Here is an 18,220-nt window from a genome sequence, read left to right as displayed (position 1 = left end):
GATTTCTCTGTGTCATCTGAGTACAGTTCCCCACAGCGGTATTAAAAAGCCTGTCTGCAGTAGGGAAATAGTCAATGAACATGGGCAGCTGAAAAGATTATAGTTAACTGTTGCCACTCAAACCAGTAAAAGTCAACTTCAAAGGCAGGACTGCAGTGGTTTTTCTGATCCCTATTGTGCCCAATGGTTGGGATAAGTAACAGTAGTTCCTTGTCAACAAGAAGTTACTATAGAGGGCTCATGGTCAGCAAGATGAAGTGAGGGGCCGCAACCTGACTGATAGGTGCTGTGACAACTCTCTTGTGGTTCTTGCTCCCTAACATAGAAGTGATATGGGACAATGAAACTTTAATGTTGCATGAGCCAAATTTCAAGCTAGCCCTTTGGTTCTGGCTGCTGACCAAAGTCCTCCACTCTGGCATATCAGGAAGGAAGTCTACTCGCATTTCTTTGGTAGATCCCTGAAATCTGTGAGAAACATCAATGGTGTGTGGTAGAAGCTTCTGACTCTTCAGCTTTAGGACAGGTCCTTGCCACTTTATAGGATTTTTTACATTTTACGCATTGTATCAATGAATTACAAATTTTGTACAAAAAAAAAAAAGGAACCCAAATGTGACTTGGGTTGAGACTGCACAAAGGCACCCTGCTGGGGAGAACATCTGGATTAATTTCTGTTACTTTAATCTGTATATCTAATCCATAGGTATATTGCTTGTTCAAATCATGCCATATTTTTCTGCTGTTCTGAGCCTTATGTATCTGTATTTGTATGCATCATAATATGTTGTCCAGGATAACTGGAAAATGAAATTCGAAAGGCATTTCTTCAGCATGTGTGTGCAGATACCAACTTGACAGATACATGTCTGTAATGATAGATCATTGTTTGGTGTGCCAAGAAATGAGCACTTCTGGTCTGATTTGTCTGAGACTCCTTGAATCACAGGACATGTGTGGGGATTTTTTTCCATCTCGCTGTGAATGATGTGGTGTTTCAGTGGGAAAAGGGCTTGGTAAAGACCTTTACTTGGAGTGCTTTGTCTCATGCTGCTATCTGTACCTGTTTCCTTTCTGCCTGTCCTCTGGAGATTTGCATAATTGTGTTTGAATATAATCACATTCACGGATCAAAGAAAATGCGCAACCTTATTGTCGCAAGTTAATTGTTCCTGGAATAATTCCTACAGGTTGTCCACAGGTGTCTGTCTCAGTGATAGATTCAGACCCATCATTCCTACCAGCTTCTGTGATTTTCCAAGTAGCTGGTATTATTTAGCTACTTTAGTTGGAAACTCTCTTGTTACCTAATGCACCAATGAGCTGACTGTTGCCAGTAGCTACAGCTTACCTCCACACGGTTAAGCAGTAAACCCAAACTTTCTGTCTGATGTGGCCACATTAATAATGCATTATTATTCCTGTAATTTCATACATGCACAGAGAATTTTTTTTTTTTTTGGTACGAGGAAGAAAGGAGATGGAGGTGAAAGGTGGAAAGTGGTGGAAATAGCTACAACTAATTATCAATGCTGACTAGACCCCAGCTGCAGAGGGTTTTAATTAGCTCATGTCTAACCCTAATAAGTCACATTTGGGATGATACAAGGACTTCTTAAATGGGCTAGTTTAGAAGAGGGAGTGTATTGTCTGCTCACACCTACACTGTGCAGTGTTACTAGGACATACTCAGCAACACAGGCCAAAACTTTATCATTTTTTATTTTTCAGGTCACTTGGTTAAACCTTAGTCATTTTGTGTCCTTCAAGGCAGCCTCAAAGAGTGATTTCTGTGCAGCTGAGCAGGGCTGCTTTCCTGATGAAACCATGAACAAATGCCTAACAAAGGAAAAGAATGTAATACACAGAATTTCACTGATTTTTTCAAGTATTATTAACCAGGCCTCCAGAGAATCATTTCATATTGACCAATGAGGCAGGAACACCATCCTCACTCTTTGGGGTGAAAGCAGTTCAAACTTCAAGACATGCTGCCTTCTCCTCCCTTAACTGAGATTCAGACTTCTGGAATAAGTAGAAACAGTGTTATGCCCATGAGTATGTGTGTCAGCCTTGTCTGCCCCAGGGAACTCAGGCTTTGCCCTGTGGAGCTGGTGCCTTTAGAATCAGATTTATTTTGGTCACATCCTTGTTTTCTCCTCTAGCACGTGCAAAGTTGTTAAAATACAGTTCCTTTATTGAAAACCCTGAAGGAAGGACATGGGGTTTAGTGTGAAATTAGAAACATGGGAGGATTTGTTGCCCTTTGGCAGCTTTTAACTTAATTGGAGTTAAGCGGCAGTTAAGCAGTATGCAGGGAGTTTTTTGAGCAAGAGCAAGGAATCCCTCAAGTGAAAACAGGTATTAGATTTTTACTGTTGCTGTGGTTGAGCAGGCTGAATTCTTGCCCGTAGTGGCAAGAGGTTTGGCTCCATCTTTGCAGCAGTGAATATCTGAAGGAATGGTAGAGTTTTATAGAGTATGACTTCAAACTATGGCCCTCAGCAGAAAGGGATTTAGGGACACAGTTCACCTTGTTCATGTGTGTTCAAGTCAAGGTCACTCAGTGCCTGTTTCTCCTTCTTGCACCCTGTAGGTGCTCATTTCCCTTCCCCACCACCATGGCCACACTTCCTACCACAGGCATGGCACAGTTACAGTGGTGTACCTGCAGAGAGCTCTATTTTATTTGATTCTTTCCTCTGGATGGTAATTTGGATGAGCTTGGACGGGAACACGTGATCCAGGGTGACCTCAACCCTGTCAGTCTGGCCCACTCTTTTTCTGAGTAAATGCACTTACTCCTCCCTCACACACACTCAAGAAGAAAGAGAAAGGCCGTCTGTCCCCTCCACCCCATTTTTGTGGTCCCATTGCCACTCTACAGCCTCTGTGGTGAAACACTGGCAGATGTAAGGCACCCCCGCTGTGCACCACCTGCAGTTTGAATGCAGGAAATGCGGCAGGAATAACGCATCCATCACATTAAATTATGATTGCTGTGAGCTCATTCTGATACTTCTGTATGTACAAGTGCAGAAACACTCCCTCGCAGTTGTTATAAGTAGTTGGGTTAGAAATATGTGCGGTTTGTAGCAAAGGCTCAATTTACTCATCTTCCTCTGTCCTGTTGTGAGCTTTAAGACCTGGTTTTTTGCTCTGTCACTGCCTCCTACTCTCCACTTCTAGGTTGCCCAATGTCTTATAGAAGGGAGTGCTTCCAAATCCACACTACTGCTCTTATACCACCCAGCAGCGATGGCCCACATTGCCTTGTCCTGCACATGCCTGTGTGTTAAATGAAAAAATCTTATAACGAAAACATTTCACCCTGGTGTAAGGGACTGCTCAGTGCCCAAAGCAGCACAGGTTCAGCTATGTATTTTTGACCTGAGTCAGTGAAATGGGAGTAGAGCAGATAGATTTCTCTAAGATTTCTTTGCTGTTTGCTGCTCTTGCTCCTGACAAGACCATGTATAGCACAAGATAAGAGTCTTAAAATGCAGGCTGGGCTTTGCATTTAAAACATAGCTATGTATAATAAAACCCTATTTGATTAGACCACTGAAAATTCATGACTAGACATAAAATCCCCTTTGTCATACTTATTTGAATTCTTCTTAATTATTTGCTGGAAATTGACAAAGTTTTCCAGCCAATGCCAAAGGAGTGATTCATGCCTTCTATCGCTTTCTGAATGCACTAAGAAGGAATATTAAATATTAAATGTCCTTGATGATGCTTGGATTCTAAGGCATGAAGAGAGCTGTTGCTTTTGTTATTGTTGGAATTCATGCAGATATAAATACCGTGTTGCTTATCTGTTTTAAAGAGCAAATATCTCAAGTCTGCTAACTTGAGAATAATCAGGCTGCATATCAACATGACCAGAGTTGAACCAACCAGTGTTCTTGAACTAGTATCTTGATGTTGGATAAAGCAAATTAAATTCATTATTTGGAGCTATTTGCAGAAAGGTGTTAAGCAAACCAGTTCTTGAGCTGAAATTGTAGCATCTTCTGCAAGCAATTTCTGAAGTTTGCAGGGTCTAAATGTAGAGCTATGCTGTAAGACATGCTTTACATATCTAAGCCAGTATTATGTCAATGTCCGATCATTAATACCTGTTTATTTAATAGTATAGAAACTCTTACATGCAGTAGGCGGGCTGCACCTCTTTGAGTTCCTTCTTTTTGTTTTTCTAATAGTGAAACTATTGACCATACATATAAACAAGAGATTTACTCTATAAAAAAGCCCATGCGTATTTGAAATTTAGAAAATTACACTTTAAAGTGATGTTCAAGGTCTTGAGTTTTAAACAGCAGCAGCTGGGAATGTGTACAATGTGTACAGTTGGGAATAGGTACAAAAATAATTTTGTCTTTACAAAAAATTAAATGTGTAGTAAGTAAAGTCAAGACTTTTCAAATAACAGGTATGATGCTGGGATCTTCTATGAAATTCTAAACAAATTAAGCTTAGATTCAGGATGGGGCATGGTTTCACTATGTAAGGTTTTTATTGAGAAGACAAGATCAAGGAACTTCTGTCACCTGGAACACGATCCTGTCCCCATTCTTTCAGTCTGATAATCTTTGTGAGATGAGGCTGGGAATTAGTTGCTAAGATTGTCCATTACCAAAAAAACCTGAAACAACCATTGTTATGTCAAAAATTAGTTCTCTGATCCAGTTGAGAGCCTGCCCACATGAACAATGTTACTGAATTAGTGCAGGTCACAGAATGGAGGGAGGAAAAAGAAGGGAGAGACAGGAGAAAGAGTGATAGTGTTGCCAAATTGTCTTTATCGTGAAACTACAGCACTATGCTCCAAAATACCTTTTTGGTTCCTGAATTAGGCTCTGATTCAAAAAGGCACTTAGATATATGATGTAGCCCGTCTAATCAGAAAGGCATTTCACCACTTGTTTAACTCCATGCACATTTAAGTACTTTATTAACCAAGGGTCAATGGAGTAGGGATAATTTCTTGATTTAGGGCTCTCAGACCTTTACTCAAATTATCAGCGTCCAGTGACTCCCATAGCAGCAGCAGCAGCACTGTGAATGTAAAGGCTGGCCAGCACAAAACACTGCATAATTGTGCTCGTGCAAGGTGGCAGTATTGCCACTGCCCCGCAAACATCCATGAGGAATTTCATCCATCTGAATACAGTGGCTCAAATGCAGGCATGCATATGTGTTTGAGCACCAAGGTGGGTAGTAGTTGATGAGTGAGCCTGGGCCCCGTGACTACAAATGTTGCCCCAACTCACAGCTGCAATGTGAAAATAAACAATCACGATGTCCCAGCAGGTCTGCTGGAGACTCCAGTGACAAGATGAAGGTGATGCCAGATCTGAAAAGAAAAAACAACACAAAAACCAGACCAGAAAACTGCACATGGTCTTTCTGCTGCTTCTGCCCCCAGGCAGAAGAGCCTAGCTAAACACATTACATGTCTTTGCAGCTCTTAAATGCTCCTTTACCACATGGCAGAGATAATTAACATTAGCCTGAACAGTGGCAGGAATCATCCCAGTTTTGTGACTGAGCAGAGGCTGGTGGAATGAGTCAGTGCCATTGATGAAAACTCCTGACATTCATGGTTTGATGTTGGATTTCTGTGTCTTGTGTAGTGCCACTAGCTCTGCTTTTGATTAGGATGAAAGAAACTCAGTGTCTCACATTTCACTTGAAGATGAAAGGACTCAGAAAACCTTTTGTTTCCCCTGAAATAACAGCCCATTTTATGGCAGTTTTCAGTTTCAATTACTGGCTGTAGCTATTTAAAGTATAAACATCTCTTGAAACAGCCGTTGTAGTTGTGTTGTTTTTTCAAATCACAAGCTGCAAGCCACAGCTATTTTATTTACAGAAAGCAAGTTCCTGGTGTAAATGCCTGGTGTAAATGTACACATGTGATGTCAATACAGAAAACACTGCCACAGAAACAACATGAGCTCTCTAATATTTTCACAGGCACTGAAGTTTCTATTCTGTGCTCCAGAGATTTCTAAGAAATGTATTAGTGTGAGGACCTGCTTCTAACACATCTACATGGGCAGGGCAAAAATCCCAGTATAGTTAGTTTGACTTGTGGATACAGAGATGATTTGGATGCATCCTCTTCATTTCCCTGTCTCCTGTCTTATCTGAGGGTAGGAGGTCTTCCCACAGCAGCCTTCTTATGCCAAATGAATTAAGCATACTAATGATTCTGCTGACATTAGTGATCCTCCCTCATGTCTAAGGCTGAATATGTGCTTGAGTTGATGTTTTAACTGCTCACACTTTCCTGCATTTTCTTAGAGACTGAATGTTTCTTCTCCTCCATCACATACAGTCATAGATGGCCAGAGAGTTTTCAAAAATAGAGAGGAAAAAAGTGGTGGGAATGGGCAGAGACACACAAACAGTTCTGTCATGTGTATTGGGTCAGCCTGTCCCTTTTTAACATTTGCAGTTCCAGTGGCAGGACCAGTATAGAAGCAAAATGAAGTTTTCTCCTTGTGCCATTTGAGCTGAGAGGTTTTTAGTAAAAGCTTTTGGAAAGACTCAGAAGGATAGAGTGCTGGCATCAATCCAAGTGAAATGGATTAAGGGGAGAGGTTGGTGAAGCACTGAAAGGAGGAACAAATGACTTGCTTGCATCATGTGTGATAGCCCACTCTTCCTACATCATGACTGCTGGCAGTTATGCTGCTTACTGAGACTGCTCAGTTGCTTTGGGTCACACACACACACACATCTTTAAATAGTGCACTTATTTAATTTGAAGAAAGTGCCTGCAATCAATAAAAAGAGATCCTTTTATCTTCCTCATCAATCTCTTGTTAATGATCATGCAATTTTTTTTTCTTTTTAGCTTCTTGGTTACAAAGTTTTTTATTTCTCAATGTATGGAAAAAAGGAAGTGCAATCAAACATATGAAGTAGTTGATACTGCATATTGCTGGTTCTTTCTGAAAATTTGGCATCTTAAAGGAAAACAGCGGTCTTGGGAGATACCACTTGCCCTGCATTGATGCATAGCCCTCTGAGCGTCCTTTTTTAAACTGTGATCCAGCAGAGCCATGAATAACCACTTCTGGATACATATTCTACTTTCCTAATGTATCAGTAGTTGCAATAAAGTAGATAATATTAAGGGAATCTTTTCATGGACTGCTGGGACTTTATTAAAAGCAGATGGATATTTGAAATCCAACGGCTTCTATGTGAATGACTTGATGAGCCTAATTTCCAAAATCTTCAGTAGGTTTGGGTCTGATGATGGCATGACCGAAGGGTCAGCCAAGTTAAATGGTTACTTGCTGTGCTTAATTTGCAAGATGTTGTCAGTTATGATCAGATATCTATTTAAGCTTTATTCACATCTTTGTGTCTGGCCAGAGAGAATGGTCCTCTGCTATTTGGTAGTATGAAATCAGCCTCCTTTTAAAAAACTGGAGAACCAGATACAGCTTGTTCATCTTCATCACAGGCTGGAGGTTAATACTGACTTTGGCTTTGTGTCTCTCCTTGAATATTTTGGGAGTGGAATTTAGCAAAATAACACTTGATTCTTTGCAAAAAGCACTCCACAAAATAAAATTACAGTTTTGTAAGCCTCTGAGTTTCAACCTGTCACTTACATATGGCAAGAGTCCAAATCTCAGTCAGAGGTTAGCTTCATTAGTGTGGAATCACACTACTTTTTCCTCTAAGCCAGAGATACCCAAGCCACATAATAACCAAAAATAAATCTTTGCACAAGGATCTAACCTTATTACAAACAGGCAAGTGATTTCCTTCCTTATCCTTTCATATTGCCCACCAGTGGGCTACCCTAGTAAAATTTTTATACCTCCAAGGCTATGCTCCCTCTTGTTTCCTTCCAGGGTCTCCCTTTCTGTTAACCAATAGCTGACTCTTTTCCAATGCACTCTTCTCCAGGCGGGGCCAAACCCCATTTTTAGGCATGGGAAGGCAGTGCTAGCATGTCACTACACAAATGTAAAAGGCTCAAGACTGCAGATACAAGAAAGTATTTCTGTATTGTTGGGGGGATGGGGAGCAGAAGGGAACCCCAAAAACAGCGAACTAGTTTATGGTCCTATCATCAGACCCAAAGTCAGACACCATCAGCCTTTACCACAGCCAGGAGAGCTGGCACGAAAGGCAGCATCCTCCATTAGCAACCCGGGTACAGTGAAGACCATGGGGTTGCACTTTTGTCCAAAAGGTGCTGAGAGGAGGCAGCCCCGTGCAGTATCGGGTGTCAGCATCGCCGCAGCCCCGCTCTTCGGCCACCTGTGGAGCCGGGCCAGGGAAGCAGCCTGGCCGATGATTCAGCATTGCCTTTCTCCCTTGTTGGCCGGGGAGCCGCTAGGCACCTCCGAAGGCAGGGTGCCGCCTTGCTCCTCTCGACGCAAACCCCAGCACCCCGCAGCTGCAGGCTGGGGGAAAAGCGGCTCCGCGGGCTTCCCTGGGGAGGGGGACGCGAGAAGGAGGAGGATGTCTGAGCAGAACTGGCGCGATGCTGAAGCAGGCATCCTGCGCGCCAGGTCTGGAGGTGCCGCGGGGGAAGGGACCTGCAGCAGAGGAGAGTACTGCAGCCTGGAGGGGAGCCAGGCCCCACGGAGATGCTGCGGCCGCGGAGGCGGCGGGAGGGGCTGGAGTGGCTGCGTTCCGGGAGGATATGGTGCAGGCAGGCTGGGCCCTGGCCGGTGGAGAAGAGAATGAAAAAGCAACGGAGGTAGCAGAAGCTGTCCTGGCGCCATTTAGCCGAGAGGGCGAAGGAGGGGGAGGCTGCGGGAGGAGGGAGAGCACGACAGGGGCAGGCAGGCAGGCAGGCAGGCAGGCAGGCAGGCAGGCAGGCGAGACCCCTTTGGCACAGCCCTTGCCCGGTCCCTGCGAGTTCACAGCCTCGCCGGCGGTGAGGAGGGGGACAAAGCACCCACATGCAGGGAGGGCTCCGGGAAGCGACCTCACCGGGCTCGTGGGAGAAGAGGCTCTGAGGTTCCACGGGGCATTGTGTACAGACAGAGAGGAGGCAGCCCACGGTCTGAACTGGTAACAATCCTTATCTCCGTCAAGCTGTGTAGCATTGTGCATAATTACTTTAACTTCATGGCAACCTTTGTAAGAAAGGTGCAAGATCTCCACATGCATTCCTATTTACCTCATTTCTAGAAAGATGTGAGGAAAGCAAAAACGTGATTTAAAGGAGAGCAGCTAAATGCAGATAGGCTGGACAGTAGTCAGGCAGAAGTCAGAAAATGAGTAGTTTGCCTGGTGCAGGGAAATGTAGACAGGGCAGTGGATTAAACACAAGCTCAGAGAAGCAAGGAAAATTTTCTCACTGGAAATAGGAAGGTTGAAAAAGTACACGTGGATAAAGGAGGCAAGATATTTTTAAAAGCTTGTGCCAAGCACTCAGATGCTGTAGTATCTCATCTGTGCAATGAAGAGAATGTTCCCAGTTGGTTCTCAACTTGTGCATTACTTTGAGGAGTAATGCTTCAGCTTCGCATTGAGGAGCAACTTGTGTGTGCAAAAACATATCTGGTTTTCCCAGATTTATCAGTTAATCTAATAAGAGATTCATCCTTTTCCTAGAAACCTTGCTTACTCCCAGACCACCACATCTGTCATTGCAGTGTTGCTGTGATGTTACCCTTTCCATTGCGTCTGTGTTGTTACTGCTGTTTCGAATAGGTTTTGTGATACTTGAAAGAGGCTGCACTCATACAGAATACTACCAGTACCTGTACTTTGTAATAAGAGGAGCCACATATGTAAACATACAATGCAAGTCATTCATTCTATATGAGGTTACTGATCACATCATTAACCTGAGGACCGGACACTTCAGTGATAATGTAGACTAGATTGTATGATGATTTATCTTTTTACATTCTTCCGGAGAGTGTTATCACTGACTGTGCTTTAAGGTATATTCTCCAGGCACTTGAATGCAGTAGTATCATTATTACTTCAGTTGGCTACTACAGACTCACAGGAAGCTTTGTGATCAGACATCCATCAATTAGTCCTTGACAGGAGAGTCTGTGAAAACACTATGGGATTCATTGAGATTTTGATAAGTCTTTTTTTATATGAATGTTACTAATGTTCCTATGAAAGTCAGTGGGAGGAGAGAGTTGGAAGCAGAGAGATGAGATGGGTAGAGACAGATGTCTTTTTTGTTACTACCAAAGATACGTAACTGCAATAGAAATTACCTTTCGAATGCCTGACTAAGGCACCAGCAAAAAGAAGTTCATGGCATTTTTAGTGTCTGATTCTTGGTTTCCTTATGCATCCTGCAACCATTTATACTAAGGAGAGTGGGGGATTCATGCTGTCAAATCTATAATACAAAAGATTTTCACCTACTCCAAGGACCCAGCAATTGTGTTAAAAGCCCCTCTCCTTCTTTATGTATGTCTGCATTGCTACACAGGTATACTTTTCTGTGGGAGACAGAAGAGACGGGCAATGGAGTAGGTTCTAATCTTACTTTCACTATGTTAACTGTACCTTTGATTTATCCCTGCATTACAGTCAGTACACCAGTAGACATGGGATTCAGTGCTAGGTGTTGCTAGAGGTGAGGAATGATAGGCAACTTTAAGAACAAAGCTGAAGCCTTGTTAATAATTTTTTCTTTTTTTTTTTTTTAAGTCTAAGGGGGAGTGAGGATCTGTGACAGCAACATGCCAGCTCTTGAAAAGTATGTTCAGGAGCTGGCTTTAGTGTGAAGTCTTTGCTTTTTTCAGTAGCTGGCTTCAGTGTGAAGTCTTTCCTTTTTCAGTTTTGGAAATGAGGCTGGAAAAATATGCAAACTTCTTTGTAATATCTTGAATGCAAATTTGTCAGAGGAAGGAATGTTTTGGGATTTTTTTTTTTCCTTCTTCTTCTTCTTCTTCTTCTTCTTCTTGACCCATCATTATTCCTAGTGAACAAAACTTACTCAGGGGCTTGGAAAGAAAAGCTGTCTCTAGGTGTCAGACAGGGAGAAACTGCTGCTGGAAAGCAGTCTTCCCCCTGGGAGAGATCAAATATCAGACTGAGCGAGCCCAGTCCAACCCGAAGAGCTCCTACCGACACCCGGTCCTCGCCGGAGGACTGTGTGTCATCGATGGCCGACGCCTCCGGCCGCGCTCCGGCTGGAGAGAGGGAGCGAGCAGGAGTTGCGCGCCAGCCCGCTCCCTCCCTTTGATTTGATGGCCTTTATTCCTCCTAATTGGATAAAATAGGAAGTCACTGACAGTCCTGCGTTGCTGGGTGTACTGATTTCCCTCAGACCAGCCCTGCAGAGGGCGGGGGTAGGGTGGGGGAGGAAGGAGCGAGTCTGTACATCAGGGAAACAGGCTGCGAGGGGGCTGGGGGAGCGGGGTGGGAGGGCGGGGGGTGGGGGGGGTGGGGGTGGGGGGGGGAAGGAGGAAAGTGAATGAGCATTCAAGAAGGACAAAGAGGGAGGGGAGAGAAAGGGAGTTACCACCGTCTTGGCATCGCTCTTCCTTTCAAACCTCTGTGTAATGATATTGTTTGCAGTGATGCTCAGACAGCGAGCACCTGCTGCTCTGTAATGATTCAGCCTCTTTCAGCCGCCGCTGTAACACGACAGGATGCTGCTGCTACTGTCACTTCTGCCGCTGCCGCTGTTGTTACAGATTTTGCTCTTGCTCCTTCTACCGCATGACAATTGTTTTCCTCGTCTAAGCAGATACCAGCCTCAGATGCTCAAGGTGAGAGTCTTGCCTTTCGCTCTGGGCTATTGGTTCACTTAATCCATCAATTTGTTCCGTGTTTGTGGTTTTCTTTCTCTCCTCACTCTCCTTCCCCCTGTTTTGTTTTGTTGTGCTTGCTTTTGGGGAGATGTTTCTTCCCTCCCGCAGAAGAGCTGGAATTGCTTGAGAGGTGTTTAAGGAATTATAAAAGTGGCCAGCAAACGGGAGCTCAGTAAAAGCAAAGCTACTCTTGCTTCAGAGAGGCAGAGAGAGCGACAGAGGGCTCAAAGGCAGGGAGGGATAGAGGGGATCTTGTTTTTCCTGTACATTACTCCTCTTCAGTTTGGATGATGTTGCTGAGCTCGGACCTTTTGTTGACTCCCACTCTGTGATTTTTGCAGAGCGCTGTGACTATTACTACCATCTCTTTTTGTCTGTGTCTCACAGTAATGGACTGTGATAGAGTTAAGGCCTTTTGGAGGTGAGCTGTTTGAGAGTTGATGCTTAAACATGTCTGAAGTAGCTGCCGACACTTTCCCCAGCCCCTCAGCTCAGCTGAGCCCTGATGCGTCCCTCAACGGGCTCCCGGCTGAGGAGAACATGCCGGGGACCCAAAGAGAGGACAGGAGGGTCCAGGGGATAGCAGGCCTTGCCACGACCTGCTGTGTGTGCCTGGAGGCAGAGCGACTGAAGGGCTGCCTCAACTCTGAAAAGATCTGCATCGCCCCTATCCTGGCTTGCCTGCTCAGCCTTTGCCTCTGCATTGCTGGCCTCAAGTGGGTCTTTGTGGACAAGATTTTTGAGTATGACTCTCCTACCCACCTTGACCCTGGGAGGATAGGACAAGACCCAAAGAGCGCTGTGGATCCTACAGCTCTGTCTGCCTGGGTGCCTTCGGAGGTGTATGCCTCACCCTTCCCTGTACCTAGCCCCAAGAGCAAGGCTGAAGTGACAGTGCAAACTGACAGCTCGCTCGTGCCCTCCAAACCGTTCCTCCAGCCTTCTCTGTATAACCGCATCCTAAATGTTGGGTTGTTGTCCTCTGCTGCACCTTCGCTGTCACCACCCGCCCTGGAGCCTACCACAGCATCTCAGGCACAAGCAACAGAAACCAATCTCCAAGCTGCTCCAAAACTTTGTAAGTAGAAGCTATGTGTTTCTTTGTTTTTCCTTAAAAGACAAAAAAAAAAAAAGAAAGAAAGAAAAAAGGCCCTTGCCTGTTCTGCAATTGTCCTCAAGTAGGACACAGGATTGGCATGCAAAGTTTACATGTGCTAGGATGGGTATAGCATGGGTTACCTTCTGAGGAGAGCTCCTAAGGACCTCTGAACTTAGTGCTGAAGTGTGTGCATGGCAATATGGAGGGCTTCATTTGGGACTTTGTAAAGTCCCTGTGTGGCCCTTTTCTCTGCATCGACTTGTAGAGAAGTATGTGATTTACTTCAAGGGCTTATCTGATACCTATTCCACAAAGTCTATCAGTGTATTTTTCTTATAAATTTGATTTGCATCCTGTGCTAGATCTTCCAAGTGTGTTCATTTTCTTTGCCTTGCCTGCAAAGCATTTCTGCTACCTCCTTCCTGAAGTCTGTTGCTGGCAGACATCCCTGTCATCCTGCTGAAACAGTCAGGGAGAACATTGGGAAAGAACAACAGCGTATTTGAAGTAGCTAGAGACCAGAAATTACTAACTTAGCAGTTAGTTTATGATCTTTCCCTTTCTCTTAAGAGCACAGGACACATTTCTCTGTGTCTTTCCTCTCCTCCACAAGCCGATTCTTGTTAAACATGTTTCTCAGACATTGCCTCAGTGACTTCTGTAGAGCATTTCAGGAAAGCATTCTGGCTGATGCAGGAGGGGTCGGTTTCTAAATTAGTCTTTGCTCATCTTTAAAGGAAAAAATATCCAAGGCACCTGCATTGTTTTTCCAGTAGCAATCATAAAACATCAAAGTACCGCATTGCTGAAGTGTAATTTCTTTGACATTCATAATTTTAACCCATCAACTCTCGATCAGATCAAGCCAGCAATTCCTGAGCTCTGTAAAACTGTGCAACTCTAGTAAAAGGGAAATCAACGCACCATTGTGCCAAGAGCACAGGGCTGATGTTTCCTTTGGAAAGCTGCAGTGATCAGAATGAGCAACTTTGTTCCTTGTAAATTGGCTTGCAAGACCCCACCACTTTTATTCTCCCTTGTGCCTTCTCAGTAATGCTGCAGGATGGCCACCTTGAAGGTGGTACGTACTGGAACTCACTCTGGAGCCCTGAAGTCACCAGAAGTTCACTGTAGAGTTTAGCCCCACTAGGATTTAGCTCAGAATAGATAATGTGGCAATTGGATTAGATACAACATTTCAGGCTGACCACCTTGTTGGTGAAAATGAGCATAACTACAGCGCTTTCAGTGGAGGTACGTCCAGCTGAGAGTCAGGCCTGAACATCAATTCCAAATCACTGAAAGAAAATTTTAAGTTCTCCTGTAGAAACCCTGCTGGTTTTTGCTTAGGTAATGGGTGACATCCAGCCTTTGAATTTAAAGTAATTTGTCTGATGGAAACAGTCTAACAGGGAAGTATTGCACTACAGTTAAATGACAGGGGGCTTTGTCTGTGGGAGGTAAGACATCATTACTTGAATTATTGGGACATTTAACCACCTTTACAGTTAAAATAGAACTATACTAGGTGATATTTTTAAAAATTATTATTTTTGATGCAGTGAATCTTTTTTGTAGTGCAAATATCATCTGACATTAAAGATATGACAGTATTCTTTACTTCACTCAGTGATCATGGACCACCATCAGGTCAAAATGACTTCTTTTGCGTAAGAGGGAGAAGCAAACAAAAGCTGGTTATGACAAGACAGCCCTCACCCTCTTGAATTTCCACAAACTCATCTCTGCAGTAAATGAAGGGATGTGGGGGGGGAGGGGATTGTGGGAAGAGATTCTCTGGAGCAGTCACTGAAAAAAAAAGCCATTGTCTGTGTTCGGATATGCTCATATCTAGGAAATAAAAGGTTATCCAGAAATAAGGTGATTGGATTGAGTTTTTTGGTTTGTTTCTATTATTTTACCTGTTGCTTTAATTTTCTTAACATAAATGTGTTTTAAGACACCATAGACTTCCAGATAGATACAGACAGAAAGGAGAGGGAGAACCAGCAGCAGGTCAAGTTTTGATTGCTCTGAGAGAGATGGTTGTGTAGACAGCATTTACTCTAACTGTGGCACATAATTCTGACTATGCAAGGGTCTGCAATTGCCTGGAAAGAAAAAGAAGAAAATATAGCTGTAAAAGTACATGGCAGAAGATCTGCCCAAGAATTTGAAGAGGTATTTAAAGAACTCTTTTTTTTTTTTTTTTTTTTAAAGCACTGTCTTGGGGGTTTTGAAGCAGCTGCATTTCAAACACATCATTGTGTTTCATGTAGAGCAAGATTTGTTGGAGAGGTTGACAGATTGCACTAGTGATACTTTTTTTTTAATATGAATACCTTTGACAGCTATAAAATTCTCGGAGAGATGGCTTTGAACATAGCATCTGCAAATTGGATTGTCCCTTTTCCTTCTCTGTGTCCTTTTTTCCATTTCAGGCAGAGTGAGGTAACTTGTTCTCAGAAAGCCACTTTTGTGTCGATAAACTTTTTATCCACTGCAAAAATAATAATTAAAAAAACCCCATCACATCTCATATTCTGTGGCAGATGTATTGTTTCTGAACCAGAACCCTTCCATGAGCTTCCAAATCCTTTTCTCTTCTTCTCCTCTCTTTTCTGTCTTACTCAGCATATTCCCCTTAGAACTGTATCCTTCAAGGTCATAGTCTGCTGAGAGCTAATTGATTCTTCTTTCTCCTGGAGCCTGAGAGAGAAAGCAGAAGAGAGACAATCCTAGTAATTGTGTCTGGTGCATTAGATTCAAGACTGGTCTCACTCCTATTATTATACTTTGCCCTTTATCAATACATAAATAATCTCTTCCTTTCTGTTTGGTTTCTGTTTTACATTGCAATATCGTTTCTCCTCTGCTGGAACAGAAAGGAAAGGTGAATGTTTTAAAGCATTCCCATATTTAGGGAGCGTGTCAATCTTATCATAATTACACCAGAGAAGATTTCATTACAAGCAGGATATATTACACACTAACCTACAATCTCCCTCCCTCTGAGAAGACATGCAGATTGCAAAAGCGCTAACACAGTTCAGGAGCTAAATTTTACTTCTTCCTACACTATCACCTTTAAATACAGTTCTACCCTTTACCCAGGCTGATAATAGATGTGGATCTGTAGTACTGTGAAAACTGTGTTTCTGTAATAACTGCATCTATATGTCTGCAAACCAGCCACTCCCCTCATTACTGGTCTTCTGAATACCTTCTCTTTCCACTTAAGTGGGTTTCCCCTCAAACCACCCACCAAGATCCATTTGCCATTGCCTTTCTGGGGGCACAGCTCTGCCAAAGGAGTGCAGTGCTCCTGCATCTTGGGTCTGCCCCAAAGCAGAGATGCCCAAGCCCTTGGCTTTGGGATTGGATCTTCCCTGACTTGATCAGGTGCTGTGGGGCACACAAGAGGCAGAGCTGGACATTCACCACAGCATAAGGACTTTGCTGGAGTGGCTTTCTGTGAGTAGGGCAAAATGCTGAGTAGACAAGTAGGGTCCAGAGAATGCACTGCTGTGGTGGCACAGCCATGATGACCCCGTGTCCTTTCTGTTTTCGGCTTCCCTGACCACCTTGGTGTTGTGAGCTAACAGGACAGCTATATGCCTCCCACCATACTGATGGCCAGTAAGTCACCAACAGGCATGTTTGCCTCTCCCTACCTTTGTGTCCACTGAGTTTGGTGGCTGTAACATGCAGAGGTGGGATAGGGGATGCAGCACAGGGCCTGTGTATGCTCCTTGGGCACGGACAGGGCTCCTTCCTACCTCACTGCTGCTGGCCCTCACCTGGAAAACATGGTAAAGCGCCAAAAGGCTGTGCACTCCTGCCAGCTGCCCCTGGCTGGGACTGCTCCTTCACTGCTTCTCCTGCCACTTCATCGGTTCTGGGTCAACATCAGCAAAGGCTGCTGCTTTCTCATCCTTGATGGAAAAAGTGTTAAGAGAGTGCTTCTGAGGGCCAGTGGTGTGTGCTTACCTAGGAAATGGTCTCAGGTCTCTTCCAAAGTTATCCAGGCACAATGGATGAATTTCTCATGTCTTTTTTGAGCTAGGGATAGAGAGAAATTAAAAGAAACCTATCCTGTCCCTTGTTTTGGTGTCACACCATAAATATTTCTTGCCATTTCTCCCTCCTTCTTCCACCTCTGATTGTTCTTTCTCAGCCCTGTATTTGATGTCCCTTCTCCTATACACTGTGATCTGTGAAGGTCGGTGTTTTACCTGTGTCATGCTGGAGGGAACATCTCCCTCCAGTCATAGGTGCTGCAGCCCATCTGAAGTCTTCAATTTATGGACAGCAAAGGTTTGTTTGTAGCAGCTTCACATGGTGTTTGTTCTTTTGCTTGAAACAGTCTAAGTAAGTCTAAGTCAAGGTCAGGGATGTCTCGGAGAGCTGTGGTGCATGGTACTCACAGGAGGGGAGAGCAGGTGATGCAGCACAGACTGTACACTAGCCTTTTCTGAGCTCACTGTTATTATGCAGGGCAGAGCCACAAGGGAGATTGCTTTTCTCCCCAAAGCTTGAAGATGCAGGAGGAGAGCACCTTAAAGCTGAAGTTGCTCCATTTCTGGTAAAACACTGATGTTGCTCAGCTTCAGACACCTGACTTAATGTGCCTACATTAAGAAGCTAAGCAGGCTTCAGCTTCCTATTCAGCACAAAGGAAGGGACCTCCCCCAGGCAATTCCCAGTGTGAGCCCAGCAGAAGTCTCTTTCTCTGATGAGTGTACAGGGAGAAACATCTTGCAGTTCAGTTTCTAAGTTCCTATCTGCTATATGATATGAAGACTCATTCTGAAAGCCATGCCTTTCCTGTGACGTGCACATGGAAGTTATAATTAAACATGGTTAAGATACCAGACAAGTTCTGAGCCTAACTCAAGAGTGCAATAAAGAGATGCTGATCTCAGTAAGCCTTGGAGACACAACTGGGCCTCCATTAACAAGCAGCAATAAAACAAGTGCCACTGCACTCTGCATTGAGCCAGCCAGTCTGTATTTCCCTGAAATACTTCTGTTGCCCCAAAGGTCATGGTGACTTACAGATGTGCTTGCTTGTGGCAGGAACATTCGGAGTGAATAGGGATTGGGGCTGGTGGGGTGAGATGCATAAGACACTGTAATTTTTATGGAGTTCAGGTCCGTTAAGCCTTCTAAAGTGGTAACTGAGACTTCCTCTCCACAGCCCAGTTTGTCACACTGTCTTTAAAATGCCCTCAACAAGCACACAGTTTGTTCAGACAAATTTATTGTTTTGTGTATTTTTGTATCTCTTTGTATCTCTACCACCTTCCTTTTTTAACATTCATTGCCTGCATAGGAA

At 43.9% G+C, this 18,220-nt stretch overlaps 1 protein-coding gene across 3 annotated transcripts in view; it reads left to right on the top strand.

Moving 5' to 3' along the window:
- NRG1 (neuregulin 1) overlaps positions 1–18,220 on the top strand; it is a gene marked incomplete at both ends in the record, with an annotated part of 174,461 nt that overhangs the window by 64,546 nt on the left and 91,695 nt on the right. For 2 of the 3 annotated variants that reach the window (XM_084278957.1, XM_084278956.1), the window contains one exon: positions 12,234–12,861. The exons of the other annotated variant lie outside the window; for it this stretch is intronic. In XM_084278957.1, the coding sequence (XP_084135083.1) occupies positions 12,234–12,861 (628 nt within the window). Of the gene's footprint in view, positions 1–12,233; positions 12,862–18,220 lie in introns of those variants that run through there. 3 annotated transcript variants of the gene reach the window in all.

This window comes from Gallinula chloropus (assembly GCF_964237585.1).
Source record: "Gallinula chloropus genome assembly, chromosome: Z".
Lineage (NCBI taxonomy): Eukaryota > Metazoa > Chordata > Aves > Gruiformes > Rallidae > Gallinula > Gallinula chloropus.
The sequence above is the reverse complement of the archived record's forward strand: the minus strand, read 5'-3'. Positions and strand labels throughout refer to the sequence as shown.